Source organism: Synchiropus splendidus, chromosome 1 (genome assembly GCF_027744825.2).
Source record: "Synchiropus splendidus isolate RoL2022-P1 chromosome 1, RoL_Sspl_1.0, whole genome shotgun sequence".
NCBI classification, from domain to species: Eukaryota; Metazoa; Chordata; class Actinopteri; order Syngnathiformes; family Callionymidae; genus Synchiropus; species Synchiropus splendidus.
In genome coordinates, this window is record NC_071334.1 from 15,930,938 (window position 1) to 15,945,819 (window position 14,882).

General features: G+C 41.4%; 3 protein-coding genes and 1 non-coding gene across 17 annotated transcripts in view; 2 read left to right on the forward strand and 2 right to left on the reverse strand.

Moving 5' to 3' along the window:
- The window catches only part of unc13a (unc-13 homolog A (C. elegans)), a 33,670-nt gene extending 33,178 nt beyond the window's left edge, over positions 1-492 (reverse strand). For all 8 annotated transcript variants that reach the window (XM_053876952.1, XM_053876943.1, XM_053876935.1 and 5 more), the window contains exon 1: positions 175-492. In XM_053876952.1, the coding sequence (XP_053732927.1) occupies positions 175-196 (22 nt within the window). In that variant the 5' untranslated portion in view covers positions 197-492. The remainder of the gene's footprint in view (positions 1-174) is intronic.
- An 846-nt stretch (positions 493-1,338) lies between these two features.
- Positions 1,339-5,815, reverse strand: hmg20b (high mobility group 20B). 7 transcript variants are annotated; one of them, XM_053846630.1, is made up of 10 exons: positions 5,752-5,815; positions 5,299-5,400; positions 4,940-5,037; positions 4,030-4,230; positions 3,807-3,927; positions 3,697-3,749; positions 3,534-3,600; positions 2,275-2,490; positions 1,876-2,008; positions 1,339-1,740 (listed from the first exon to the last, which is right to left on the reverse strand). In XM_053846630.1, exons 3-10 carry the CDS (start codon positions 5,024-5,026, stop codon positions 1,728-1,730), a joined length of 891 nt encoding a protein of 296 aa, XP_053702605.1. In that variant the 5' UTR covers positions 5,027-5,037; positions 5,299-5,400; positions 5,752-5,815; the 3' UTR covers positions 1,339-1,727. The 7 variants fall into 7 exon arrangements, with proteins under 7 accessions (XP_053702605.1, XP_053702624.1, XP_053702614.1 ...); XM_053846649.1 differs by having other exon boundaries at positions 5,303-5,400; positions 5,752-5,813; XM_053846639.1 differs by having other exon boundaries at positions 5,299-5,403; positions 5,752-5,777.
- Positions 5,816-5,852: 37 nt separating this feature from the next.
- LOC128748142 (elongation factor 2) lies at positions 5,853-10,930 on the forward strand. The gene is made up of 13 exons (XM_053846581.1): positions 5,853-6,008; positions 7,035-7,249; positions 7,379-7,560; positions 7,782-7,990; positions 8,070-8,248; positions 8,311-8,416; positions 8,621-8,873; positions 8,944-9,139; positions 9,210-9,576; positions 9,641-9,994; positions 10,064-10,246; positions 10,340-10,472; positions 10,618-10,930. The coding sequence occupies exons 1-13, from the start codon at positions 6,006-6,008 to the stop codon at positions 10,809-10,811; spliced, it is 2,574 nt and encodes an 857-aa protein (XP_053702556.1). The 5' UTR covers positions 5,853-6,005; the 3' UTR covers positions 10,812-10,930.
- LOC128752995 (small nucleolar RNA SNORD37) lies at positions 8,475-8,542 on the forward strand. Its single transcript, XR_008413746.1, has one exon. It is a non-coding gene; the product is annotated as a small nucleolar RNA SNORD37 (small nucleolar RNA).
- Positions 10,931-14,882: the final 3,952 nt, after the last annotated feature.

Sequence of the window (14,882 nt, forward strand, 5' to 3'; positions counted from 1 at the left end):
AGTATTAAAAAAGGCTAAGGATAGGCGACTGAGTGGTGACAAATGGTGAGTAATTTTCTAGAAATGTTTACTCCCAGTAGATTTGGGGACACGACTGGCGCTAAATAATGAATGGCACAGAAGGAGTAAAGAAAACATGACGGTTGAGAATGTCATCATGTATCCGCCACTTACCTCCAACACAGAGCAATGACATGTCTGTGTTGCAGCGATCGAGTTTCCGATCTTGAGTCGATCTGAGCGCTGGTCTGCCGGGGAGTGGGTCGGTGGTCTTTGATGGACGTCACGAGCCGCTTCTGGGAACCAAGCGCTCGCCACGTCAAGCCTCAGACAGGACGCTTTAGTAATTCAAAGTGAACGCCCGCGTCATGGAGCCTTTCCTGGTCTTGGAGCTGTAGATATGCGGCTAGTTCCCCTTCTTCCTCAGCTCTCCGCTCCCCAGCTCCCAGCCATCTTGTTCAGCTTCAGCACCGCCGTCGCGAGGACAGTGCTTTCATGTGACGTCACGCGGAGGCGGGCTCGGACCGACTCGCCTTCCGTTATTAACTGTTTTACCTCAACCAATACGAATACATAATTCATATTTCAAGTACGAAATTGACATTTTTACAATACAAATACGTCTACACACTAATCCACATGCGTATATAATGACAGTCAAATGCCTTTAAACATCAAAAAGAAGGGGTTTTTCGGGTTTTCATCTGAAATTACGTACGGAACATAGTCATATCATGTGGAGAGCGTCGAACCGATAAGCTTAAATCTTTTTTTTTATAATCACGTTCACAATGCATTAGAGGGGGTTGGAATTTATATTCATTCATTTTAAAGCTAAACTATGGGCTGCTTTTTATTTTTAATTTTTGTGTGTGTTTGACCTGAATAATAACTTAAAAACGACGGGGATGTGTTTCAAACATAGTATTTGTGCCTTGGAGGCAGCTTGCAACTGCTGGTCGACTATGCGGTCAGCTGGCTCCCCCTGCTGAAAATGGCAAACAACTACCATCGACCAACTTTGCTGCTTGTCAAGTGAAAAAAAAAAAAAGATCATGAGAATGGAGGTGTACTATTTGATGACTTTGACGGCTTTGGAATGACCAGCGGTATCTCTCCTCCTAGGGCCGGAAACAAGTGCCCAGAGCTTCCATTGTATGGAGCAGGTGCTGAGAGGCGTTATTCATATTGGAAGGTGGCAAACATTCGTCTGTCTCTGTACTCCGCGGTGGACCGAGTGAGCTCTCTGAACCACCAAGTCACTTAACCAGCACACGACATTCAGTATATGCATTATATATGGACAGAAACAGCACAATTGATTCCATAGTGTGTAAACATGTTTTAATGAATCCTTGAAACATTAACAAATATGGAATAAATGGACACTATCCACTCAATAACAGTCATTTATGATAATGCAAGCAAACTAGAGGCACACCAACAGTGCACTTTCAGCATTGCTTCTTCTATTTCTAACAGCAATACATTTGAACAGCAAATGACAAACTGAAATATTGTCTCATTTGCAGTGGTACAACAAGACCTTGTGTACAACTGCATTTGTCTGGATCCCTGCTCAGATTAAAGCAACCTATGTACATGGTCCAAATTAGAAGCCACAACAGCACAGAAAGCCAAAACAGCCTCGACTGTGGAATTTGTCCGAGAAACAGTACCCTTTTGATAAAACCTGAGCAAGCCTCTGCAACAGGAAGGACGTTTGCTCACAACTTCTCACTGTAAAAAAAAGAAGGAAAAAAAAGAAGCTCCATTAGGCAAACATCACAGCCAGAACACACCAGTTTCTTTGCACTTCTGAAGTCATAGAAGAAATGGAACATATTGAAGTTACACCATGAAAACAAATCTTACCTGTCCAGGTGAGAAAGAAGTTTGCAAAGTTGTGAAAGCAAGGCACGGTGCTTATGAGGGTTTCCTTCAAGCACTCCGCTCAGACGACTCAAATATGAATCCAAGTTTCCGAGGGACGCCGTCTCACCTGTATCTGTGAGAAAAAGAATGTGGTTGAATTCTTTGGGAAAAGATGCCTGATAAATGACGCCAAACCAAACAAAGGGATGCAGTTCACCAGCTGGCACGACAATATAACATTTTTAAAGTTAAATTACAGAGCAGACTTCCATCAAAAATGAAAGAGATTTGCGTTACCATACAGCCTGGGAACACAGCTAAATGACCTGTGTTTAAAGTACGCTTAATGTCTTTTTTTTTTTTTTTTTTTTTTTACAATTTAATCCTGAATTAACTCACCTGGCAGAGGCACTGATGACAGACTGTTGACCAATATGTGTTTAATGGTCAGCAAGTGCTGTTGAAGGGCTTGTGTGCGCTTCTCATCTTGTCCCAGTTCAGCTTCCATTCGCTCTTTGGCATTGTACATGTCCTTGATGTGCCGCTGCAACACTGCGTTCTGCTCCTCAAACTCAATATTGGCCTTACGAAGCCGTCGCAGCTCTGCCTCTCGGGCTACAAAAAAGGGTAAAAGCGATATTTTCAGCAAAGAATATCATCAACAATATATGTCATTCTATACAGATCACTTGGTTGTCTGTATATATACTTGAGTAGACTAGCTAGCTACAGCAAGCACACAATTGCTCATGACTTAAGACTGTGTGGTGGCAGTTTTGGGAGGCTGCCTGGTTCCCTTGAGATGGTGGCGCACATTTTGTTTTACGGGCTGCGCTACCGTGACGGCCTCTCAAATAAGCAATAAAAAAACACATCATTTATGTCCATTACATGTCGTCCTCAGAAGGTTTCTGATAGTATAACTCTCAGTCATTACTCATCACTCCGGTTCATCTTCCATTTGTAATGTGCCAGTGTGTGTGATGAGCTGCTTCTTGGTCTTAATAGATTTTCACATTACCAACTTGGAACTCAACTTTGCTGGAAAGAGAATAGCAGTACTTTGCGTTAACTTCCAGGAATTCATTTCTCATCACCACTTGCTCCTTTCCGTATTTTACACCTGTTGTGGGTAATGGTGGTAGACTGTACTCCTGGTCCATCATTGATGTGTCTGGCCTACCATGCTGCCCTGAGAACCTTGAATTTCCTCAATCCATATTAATAAAAACAATAAGAATTGGGACTTGCATTTTTTTTTTACGAAAAGAGGACAAATTTCCATCCATCCATTCATTCATTGTCATACCCTTGTTGGAGAAGGTGGAATAAAAGCACAAAACTTCCCGTGTCAGAGAACACACTAATCTACTAAGTATCTCTTCTTCTGGTCCTTTGTTTGCCCAAAGACTGAACTTAAAAAAGCCTGGAATATAGTTCCAGGCAGAAGGCCAGTTGGCACCCATACACATTGTCTGAACCATGTAAATGGGCTTCTTTCAATGTAGATGAGCAGCAGTTCCACTTCAGCCGCTCCCAGATTATCTCTAACATATTGAACTATTCAGCTGTTCTGATCTAGTTTAGGTAATGAACAATAAAATACATTTCAGAGGTAGAAGCCAAATAATGTGCTTTGTTTGAGCTCCATTACCCACCTTTATTCTGGTCCAGGAACTCCTCTGTGAAGATTGGAATGTCAAACCTACTCGAGAGTTCAGAAGCCTAGAGGAGAAATTGCGAGCCTGGTTGGTTTATTGTACTAAAGGTGTTAATACAAGTCACAAATAAAGGATAAGAAATCAATATCACAGAACTTACCTTTGGAAAAGATAACCCTGAACCACTGCCCATAAATATCGATGGAGTGTCTTCTTAAACAGAAAAGGCATGTTAGAAAGAAAAAAAATAATTTTGTTGTTTTGTTTTACCTTTCTTTAACTTCTTGTCTTGTATTTTTGCACTAGTGATCTGAAAGGCCTCGGTTTGTTGGTACTCTTTCAGTTCTTGTGCATACTGCACCTTATCACGCTCCGCCTCATCCAGGTAGCGCTGTGGATAGAAACCACATGATGCTGATACACAACAATCAAACACCAAAGAAGAATTTGCAAAGAAGGATGTGATGCAACAACGAAAATTGAAGATAAATACCTGTTTGTCATCAGGAGCTAGTTGAGTCCACTCCGCCCCAAGTCTTTTAGTAATTTCGGGAAATGGAAGGTCAGGATGCCTGGCCCTCATCTGTTCCCGTCGCTCATTCAGAAAACGGACATATCCTGTCACCGGTGCCTTCGGACCATTTGGGAGCACCTTCTTCCTTTTCTTTCCTTTCGGCCAACCTCTCTTCTTCGGCTGTCGAGAAGCATGATTCAGCATTTTCAGTACACTCATGTCTGATCTCTCGCCAGCTCATTAACAAAAAACAATTATATTTTTATATCTTGAGACTTGAAATCTGATTTTTAGATTAGAAAATTCTTCTGCAGTGCATTGAGTTGCTGGTTTATACAAGATAACTGAATGTGTTATCCTGTATGCTGAATGTGAATCTTCCATGGAACTCTTGTGACACATAAAACATCAACATAAAAGCTAAGCCCGATGTCCAATTAGATGCCACTGTCCTTTTTGTTTTGGGTTGCAAGCTACTTTGCAGTGTGACATTATAATGTAGCATCAATAAGAGCAATAATAATAACAATAATAATAATAAAACAAATAGCTAACTACACTAACTACAATTCCATTCGTGTAGTCAAATAAGTATCATAAGAGTCGAATAATTGACAGAATTTTAATGTATAAGCAGTACATTTATTACACATCATTTAAGCATCATCTTTTAAGCAACGTTTTATGCCATGAAACAGTGTGGTCGCTGGCAACAAACATTTTGAAGAAGGCCTTTTTTTCAACTATATTTCCGGTTTTCAAGAAAGCAGTTCAAATCATTCAATGACAAAACATTTTAAACGCATAGTTATATGAAGCTGAAACACAAGAAGTCGCGATTGGTGGCGAATGTGAAGTAAACAAAAATAAACATTTGACCAACACCCACCTCCTCCAGCGAATGTTCAGTTGACTGTGAAGCTTTGTGTGGCTGTTGGGGCTCATTCTGCTCCTGTTTTATTCCTCCCGTGTTCATTTTCTTGGTTTCTGCAACAACACAAATGATTCACCAGTTAGATAAGTTTGGGCCTCGAATGTCAGGATAAGCCACCGTGATATAACATCGAGCGTTTCTTTTTTTCCATTTATTTGCGGCGCGGTAACGTGACAAAACCATCATCGGATAAACCAAACCAATATCAAATATTCTAATTGCAAAACAAAAAAGGTAAATCCCCATAACTGAGCATAGCATAGCTGATGCTTTTTTTTTACGTTTGCTAATAAAATATAATAATGTTACCTTACCAACCAAATAGCAGTATTCCGACGTCCTGGCCAAACAGGAAGCGGATGTCTTCTTCTTCTATTTGTTTACGGGCAGTTGGATGTTGTTTTGGACAGCGCCATCTGCTGAGCATTTTTATATCGGCCATACATAATATCATCCTTTATATTCCGTCAAAAATATTGTATTTTAAAACCAAGTAGGCTCAGATATATATGCAACCACAGCAACACAACGTAATTAAATTTAGTTAAGCCTTTCGATTTTTACTTCAGGGGTTGTCGCAACAAGTTAGTCCACACCTCAAACCCATCTTCCGAACAAATGAAGACACAAAAAAATCCTAAATATACACAGCAAATACAGCTAATTTAAGACAAAATAAATCAATGGATTGACAAGATAAAAACATTTATCAATTGAGTCAAACGATGCTAGGTGGGCATTGTATTCTTTGAATGATCATCACTTACGTTATTTTATGAATTTACGCATATTCAAATTCCATTGGAACGGTAAGCATATGCCACTGCACTTCGACAGGGAACATGGAGTGGCGCGCACATTCGTACGTGAGAAGGTTACGCGGTGACGTTGAACATGACGCAGCGAATAAAAGCTTTGTTGTACGTCAGCACGACCCTTTCCCTGCCTGTTCTACTGAATTGGGCAGTGTCGACTTTCTGCTCGCTTTTCACTCAGAGCTAATCTAAAGTCATCCGTCAAAATGGTGAGTCGCCGGTGACTTCTGAGTTACATAGTGGAATCTCCATAAGCAACATAGTTTGTCGGCTTGAGAATGATGGCCTTCTGCGCGTTATATCGATGGAATTCAAGATGATCGGGCCGGAGCTGACAGCCTGACTCACAATGGAGTCCATTTTGTTTGCCCACCGTTAGCTTCTTCTGCCTGACCTGTGTTTTGTTTTCCTCCACATTACGTGTCTGATTCTGTTGATACAGACAGAATAAGGATTTGTTGATATGCGTCTTAATTCTGATATTGTCAGCTGTTTTGACTCAGGACATTAAAAAGTGCGCATTTATTCTACTGACGACTACGCAGCATGAATCGTTATATACATGTGTTATACACAGACATGAATACGTATAATGTATTGATACAATGGTGTCTGCTATTGTTACAGCGGTATTATTCTTTGCCGGTATTCTCCATTCTATTCCGGGCGCGGCTCCGTATTCGGCAAAATGCTAATGTTAGCTGTTAGCACAGTGCCTAAATCTGTACACGTGGCCCTTTTGTGACGACGTCGTCAGTGCCGGGAAGGCCTTTAACGCCGGAATGCCGCAGTACATGTGTCGTCGTACTAATCGATTGTTTAGTGTTTTCGTATTAACGTGGACGGCGCTCTTTAGTCCGGCTGTAATGACTGCAGTTAAAGCAGGAGATCCGACGTCAACAAAACTGACGTAATGCGTGCTGTGAACATTATGTGTTAACTGTGACATGTTTAGTGTTTGCCCTAGTTGCGCCATGAAAATAAAAATCGAATAGTATTGTGCAATTGGTGAACAAGGAAGTGCGACCTGTGTGTGTTTATGTAAAAGGACAAAACCGTCAAAATCATTTGAAAGGCCCAAGTTTTATGACAGGATGAAAGCGCTTTCAGAGTGATGCGATTCCTTTGCTTTACTGAAGCGCTATGGTTGTGGAATTTTGATCAGTTGTTGAGTCCTCTGCATCACAATGCCCAATGCCCTACACCTTCAGTTGACGTTGCCATTTTGTGTGTAGGTGAACTTCACCATAGACCAGATCCGTGCCATCATGGACAAAAAGGAAAACATCCGTAACATGTCTGTGATTGCGCACGTTGATCATGGGAAATCAACTCTGACGGACTCACTGGTGTCCAAGGCCGGCATCATTGCCTCAGCTCGTGCCGGAGAAACACGCTTCACAGACACCAGGAAAGACGAGCAGGAACGTTGCATTACCATCAAGTCCACGTATGTATTTTGTTGAATTGATTTAGCGTGAACAGTAGTTGCTGCCATTTCGTTCGTAGTCATTGGGGAGGTTGAGATTGTAAGTATGTATTGAAAGATCTCAATGACTACATTGTCTGTTTCAAATAGTGCCATTTCTCTGTACTACGAACTTTCGGACAACGATTTGGCCTTCATCAAGCAGTCGAAGGATGGCAACGGCTTCTTGATCAACCTCATTGACTCCCCTGGACATGTGGACTTCTCTTCTGAAGTAACGGCTGCTCTCCGTGTCACTGACGGAGCCCTGGTTGTGGTGGACTGCGTGTCAGGTAAGACGGAACATTTTGAAGTCTAGAGAAGTGCTGCCGTGTTCACGAGTGTCTTATCTCCGGGGCTGGGGAGGGAGAAACGGTGACGGAAGAAAACGCACAGTCATCATAACTAGTTTAACTTCTTTGGTTGTGCAACCAAGAATAGCTGAGGGTGTGGTGGAAGTGAAATTTTATTTAATAACTTTGTATAATTTCCTTACCCCTCTCTTCCCCACAAGGTGTCTGTGTCCAGACTGAGACTGTGCTGCGTCAGGCCATTTGTGAACGCATCAGACCAGTACTGATGATGAACAAAATGGACAGGGCACTCTTGGAGTTGCAGTTGGAGCCAGACGCACTCTACACAACCTTCCAGCGCATTATTGAGGACATAAACGTCATCATTTGTACCTACGGAGATGAAGATGGACCAATGGGCAAGGTTTCGGTGAGTACCTTTCCTCCAGTCAGTTGGTTTGATTTTGCTCATGCAAGTTGGAATAATTTCTTGTTTTCCTTTGAACTAGATTGACCCTATTCTTGGCACAGTTGGTTTTGGCTCCGGTCTCCATGGATGGGCTTTTACTTTGAAGCAGTTTGCTGAATTCTATGTCAAGAAGTTTGCAGCAAAGGGAAATGTGTCAACTACTCCAGCTGAATACAGCAAAAAGGTTGAAGACATGATGAAGAAGATGTGGGGTGACAGGTATGTCTGTTAAGAAGCATACCATGTTGGTCATGTTCTTACACTGCATTGCTCTTTCGCAGGTACTACGACCCAGAAACTGGCAAGTTCTCCAAGACTGCTAAAGGCAAAAGTGGCAAGGACTTGCCACGTACCTTTGTTGGGTTGGTTCTTGATCCAATCTTCAAGGTATGACCTTTAAGTTTGTTTCTCTCTAGCGTATTTGCAGTATTTTTAGCTTATACCTGCATCTGATGATTTAACATTCTTCACTTTGACCTGACTTGACGTGTGACGATAAACTTCCTTCTGAGCAGGATTGCTGAAGGTGTCACACATATAGTATTGGTTTGCTTTTTTCCAATCGACCTTCTTGAACTGTTGCCCTTGTAGATGTTCCATGCCATCATGAACTTCCACCAAGACGAAGTAAAAAAAATGTTGGAGAAGCTTGACATCAAGTTGGATAATGAGGACAAGGATAAAGAGGGGAAGCCCCTCCTGAAGGCTGTGATGCGTCGCTGGCTGCCTGCTGGGGAGGCACTTCTTCAGATGATCACCATCCATCTGCCCTCTCCTGTCACTGCCCAGAAGTACAGATGTGATTTGCTTTACGAGGGACCTCCTGACGATGAGGCTGCTGTTGGTATGGTGCTCTCTATTCTATTTTCTAGCAGGGATCTGTAATGTTTATTAACCCTCATGTATCTTTACAGGCATCAAAAGCTGTGACCCCAAGGCCCCGTTGATGATGTACATCTCCAAGATGGTCCCCACCAGTGACAAGGGTCGTTTCTATGCCTTCGGCCGCGTCTTCTCTGGTATTGTCTCAACTGGAATGAAGGTGCGCATCATGGGACCAAACTTTGTCCCTGGAAAGAAAGAAGACCTCTACCTGAAACCAATCCAGAGGTTTGTGTTAGCAATGGCTCTGTCTGAAAGATTGGAGTTTGGATTGCCTAAATGGTTGCACTTATTTCAGAACAATTTTGATGATGGGCCGTTACACTGAAGCCATTGAAGATGTGCCCTGTGGCAACATTGTGGGTCTCGTTGGTGTTGACCAGTTCCTTGTCAAGACCGGAACCATCACCACTTTTGAGCAGGCACACAACATGAAGGTGATGAAATTCAGTGTGAGCCCCGTCGTGAGAATTGCCGTGGAGGCGAAGAACCCCAGTGAACTTCCCAAGCTGGTGGAGGGCCTCAAGCGTTTGGCCAAATCCGATCCCATGGTGCAGTGCATCATTGAGGAGTCTGGAGAACACATTGTGGCTGGAGCTGGAGAGCTGCATCTGGAAATCTGCCTGAAGGATCTGGAAGAGGATCATGCTTGCATTCCAATTAAGGTGACTGCAAGAAACATTTAACCCCCCCATAAAAAATATTTCTAATTTCTATTTGTCTTTTCAGAAATCTGATCCAGTTGTGTCCTACAGAGAGACTGTGTCTGAATACTCAAACGTCATGTGCCTGTCAAAGTCACCCAACAAGCACAACCGTCTGTTTATGAAAGCACGTCCATTTGAGGATGGGCTGGCAGAGGATATTGATAAAGGTGAGGTGTCATCTCGCCAGGAGCTCAAAGCACGTGCCCGCTACCTTGCTGAGAAGTACGAGTGGGATGTCGGAGAGGCCAGGAAGATCTGGTGCTTTGGTCCTGATGGTACTGGCCCCAACATTCTGGTGGACGTTACCAAGGGTGTGCAGTACCTGAATGAGATTAAGGACAGTGTTGTGGCTGGATTCCAGTGGGCTTCCAAGGAGGTGGGGGTCATTGCCTATCGTTCATTTGAGAGATTGTACAGTATTCTAAGTTTCATTATGACTTTTTAGGGTGTCCTGTGTGAGGAGAACATGCGAGGCATTCGCTTCGAAATCCATGACGTGACTTTGCATACAGATGCCATTCATCGTGGTGGTGGTCAGATCATTCCCACAGCTCGCAGAGCTCTCTATGCTTGCCAGCTTACAGCTCAACCCAGATTGTTGGAGCCGGTCTATCTTGTGGAGATTCAGGCAAGCTGTTGACGATATTTATATATATATTTTTTTATCTAGTAATGTGTATTCTGGCAAAACGGTTTTAACTGTTGTGCTTTGTATTTGCAGTGTCCTGAAGCCGCAATTGGTGGAATCTATGGTGTCCTGAACAGGAGGCGTGGCCATGTATTCGAGGAGTTCAAGGTTGCAGGAACCCCAATGTATGTTGTCAAAGCCTACCTGCCTGTAATGGAGTCCTTCGGTAAGTTTTCGTATGAGTTTCTTTTCTGACCCTTAAATATTATAAATTATACAGTACATTTCAGAGCCTTCAGTTTTAACTATCTGCGTGATATCTGGTGTCCCACTGCTTCCAAGGCAAAACTAAGATTAAATCTGTTTTTCAGGCTTCACTGCAGATCTTCGTTCCAACACTGGAGGCCAGGCTTTCCCACAGTGCGTGTTCGACCATTGGCAGATTCTGCCAGGAGATCCCAAGGAAGAGACAACCAAACCTGGTCAGGTTGTTGTTGCCACCCGCAAACGTAAGGGTCTCAAGGAGGGCATCCCTGCATTGGATAACTACCTGGACAAATTATAAACTGTTGGCTTTCATGCTCTTACGTAATATACTAAGTTACCTTTGTAAAGGTTGCCAAATATGACAAATGAAGAATAAACAAAAAAAATTGTAAACAAATAAAATTGATTTAAAAACTACCTCTGCTGTTGCTCTTAATGTTCTCCTGTGGAAGCTCGATGTTGTAATCGCTTCGTGGAGATGGGTGGGTGATCCAGTGAGCTCCTGCAGATTTTTCCATGACATCATTTATGATCTTTGGTGCCAGTGGGTGGAGTCAAGTGATTGGTCTAATTACAGATCAAATTGCGACACTTCAATTCTATGAACCTGACAAGCTGTTCAAGTTGGAGTTTAAGCACATTACTATTCATGGTATGTTGCAGTGTCAGAAGCACCTTTGCTTGTGGCGGTGAATATGAACATGGAATATTCAAGATTTTTGTTTACGGGTTCCAAAGTTATTGGCTGTTCAGTTTATTAAAACAAAAATTCTGGGGTAAACTATGTAGCCAAGTTCCAGCTGACTAACCGTAAAAAAATAACCATGACGACTGAAAAGCTGTATTCAAATAGAGATGTCCATGTCGCGTTTTTTCTCGTCTTACCTTCGTGAGGCTTTATTTAATATTTTTTTAACCCATCCCTCCACAACAGATGTTCTGTCGGCAGGCAGTAGATGGCGTTCAGTTGCTGCGCCGAATCGCTGTGCTTCATGCCGGTGTTCAGGTTTTCCCTGCCACATTTGTCTTGACTGAGTCTCTTGTGACGTGCGATTTCCTGTCATACTTATTTTAGTCAAAGTGTAAAGCAGTGCACTTACACATATGGACTAACGGACCTGCTCCATGTTTTCATGACGGACTTAAGAAAAACATTTTTAAACCCATAAACAGATTCTTAAAAGACTCTAGTAGTTCTGAATGTGCTGGACACAAAACCCCGTTTAAACCAACTAAATGAAACATCTATGCTGAGACGCAGATAACAAGTGAACTAGTCACAGAATTTAGGGACAATTACTTCCGTCCCGTCACTTCCGGTTGGAGAACGCCATATATAAGTATTTACATATATCTATCTATCTATCTATCTATCTATCTATCTATCTATCTATCTATATATCTATATATATATATATATATATATATATATATATATATATATATATATATATATGTATCTAGATTTACCTTATGAATTAGATTTGTCAATGCTTTGCTGCAGTTCGAATATCTTTGATTATATTTTATATATAAATGACTTTGTCTTTCCCTTCCTAGACTCTCTCTCTCTCTGCATAACTCATATAGCTTGAACTATTTCTCTATTTGACGCTTCACCTTTATATTGTCCTCACATAAAACGAAAACAGATCTTCTTCCCTCTGTTGAAAAATATACCTTTAGATCAAAACCTCAAAAACTCACATGGTCACTTGTTTTTTTCCCTGCTGGAATTTAGTATGAGAATTGTTGTGAAGTAAATCAATGTTAGTGAAGCCTCTTTTTCATTGAAACCAGAAACTGTCAGTGTTGAGTATATCTCCTTGAAAGAACAGTGATTAATTTTTTACAAGAAACGTAGAGTCAGTCGACTGAAACGGATCCCTTTGAAACCTTGGTGTCATTTCAATCCTGAGTCAATTACTCAGCCTGAGTTGCATGTCACTGCTCTCCATCAGTTGTTTGTCAAGAACGTTTGTATGAAATCACAGAGAGCTGAGTGCAGCGGCAAATGGGAAGACAGGTTGAATGAATGCATGGATGTTACGTACAAGGTTTGATATATTCATCTTTTCATGTGGTTCTCTCAGGTTCGATTTGGAAGCAGAATTTGCCTCTCATTTATTGTCAGCGAGTGGAGCAGCAATATCCCAACTACACCACAAAAAAAAAAAAATCAGATTATCTTTGGAATATGATGATACTTGCATTGTGAAGCATATTTATTGTACTTTTTAAGCAAATACCTATTTTTCACATCTTACCGTTGAATCAATCCATTGTGTAAACGGCTATTATTCAAACTTTCTTTGTCAAACTAAACATGGAACCTTATGATAGGGTGCATACACATCATGCAGATAAACATTTTAAACATAACCGTAAAAAAAATGGAATCTTTTTAACATTATACAATGGGAACGATGAATCACAATGTAAAAGTGGACAGCTAAGGACATGTTTAATGGACTAGAAAATGGATTACACTGTCAACTCTTCAACAGACTTAGAATACATGCAATTTAAGGAAGTGCCTTGCTGAAAGACAGGCATTTGTGTCCTATAATGTAATCACTTTCATCTCCATTGCTGGGTCAAACTTATGGCTGAGAAAATGCGGAAGTCACACATTATACTGTCATTACTGAAATAATTTCATGGTTGTTAGTATTTACATGTCAAGATGTGAGGCAGACAGAGAATTGGACGCCTGGGTTTGGTAGGCTGTTGGCCCTGTGACCTGAAAAGGAATTATTGGAGTGAGAGGCTAGTGACATGTTGGACAGGTTGTCAGCCCGTTGCGGGGCACAAAAACTATGGAATGGGCACAAAGACTATCAATTATGATGAAAAAGGAAAGTGTGAAATTTTGCTGTCTTCGACAAAAATGTTTTTTTGTGCAGGGAAAATCAAATGGTTCAATGGAGGTTTTAATGAATATCTTATTTCAGTGAAAAGGTGCCACTTTTCAATCCATTGGGGAATTCAGCCCACCTTTTTCGTATGACTCATGCATTCTAGTCAGGATTCCATGTGACTACCTCTGGCTATTGTGGAGTCTGGATGTGTGCAGTCCATCCAGTCTTCTGGAGAGGAATTGTATTTGCTTTGTCCACATGAGATGGCGCAGATGGACTGAAAAATACTTCGGAATAAAAGCACAACAAATGTTCTATACACCTCATCTGGTAAAGACTTGCTCCTCCCTGATGTTTATGCCTTTGTGGACAGATTCAACTTAAATGTGATGTTAAATAACAAAATGCAGTTAATCTTGATGAATTCTAAAAAAGCCATTCAAGGCCCACACCTTACTTTAATGCCATAGGATTATGTTTTTGCCTTTCTGCACAATGATCTTTCGTTTTTTTAAGTGTTGACCTATCCCACATTTCGGGTCACCGCCAACACCATCTTGTAGTGACATGACAACACTACGCCATTTTCACTGCAAAAACAATCGCAGGAATATTGGATGAAGCCAAACAGAATGTACTGTCACATCTCTGCCTTACAAAGAAGGATGTTCTTTTTGGTGAAAACAACTTTCTGTGCTCAGACTACGTTAATTTATTCTTCCCTCTGATGAGTCATTCGTAACCTAAATAGCAAAGTTGTGCCTAAATATGTGCTAAAGAAGTGCTTTAATTCCAAACCAGTGAGCTATTTGAATACATGTCATATGAGCATATTGCGTACGAAAATGTCATGGATGAGACTGGGATAAACTGCAACAAAGAGAATGATCACTTTTGAAGGAGATTCACCACAGACATGACGGATGGCAGACGAAAATCTGCCTAGACTGAATTGTCTGACCTAGATTTCAAATTTCTCAGAGAAGAAAATCCCTATTGAGTCATGTCCTTTTTTTGTTATGGCAGCGGTTCAGGAGTTCAACAATGACAGAGCTAGTATAAATTAAAGAGGTGAATTGAACAACCAGGCAGGGATATATTTCCTGGTAAACAGCATATATGTTGTAGATTTTTATGATGATGACCCTGGAACATATTTCATTAATCACAAAATGAATATTCTTTTAGTGGACAAGTGACAGAAATGTGATCCCTCAAAGCCTTAGTGGCTACGAATTTCCTCCATTCCTGATCCTTTCTGTCCATGACCATTTCTTCTGTGTGCAAACTTACACAGACTGTGACAGCTATAGTTTGTTGTAAAGCTTTAAGTGCAGCCCTCGACTCCACACCACAGAATTGCTCTACTGTTTTCTTGATCCAGCTACAGTTGTCTTCCTGCATTGAAATTCCCATGTATGGAAGTGCTCAAAAGAGTAGTCTGTCTTTGTAATACATGAATGTCTCAGCAGCGAGATAAAAACTTGTATTCACATATCTTCTCTTAC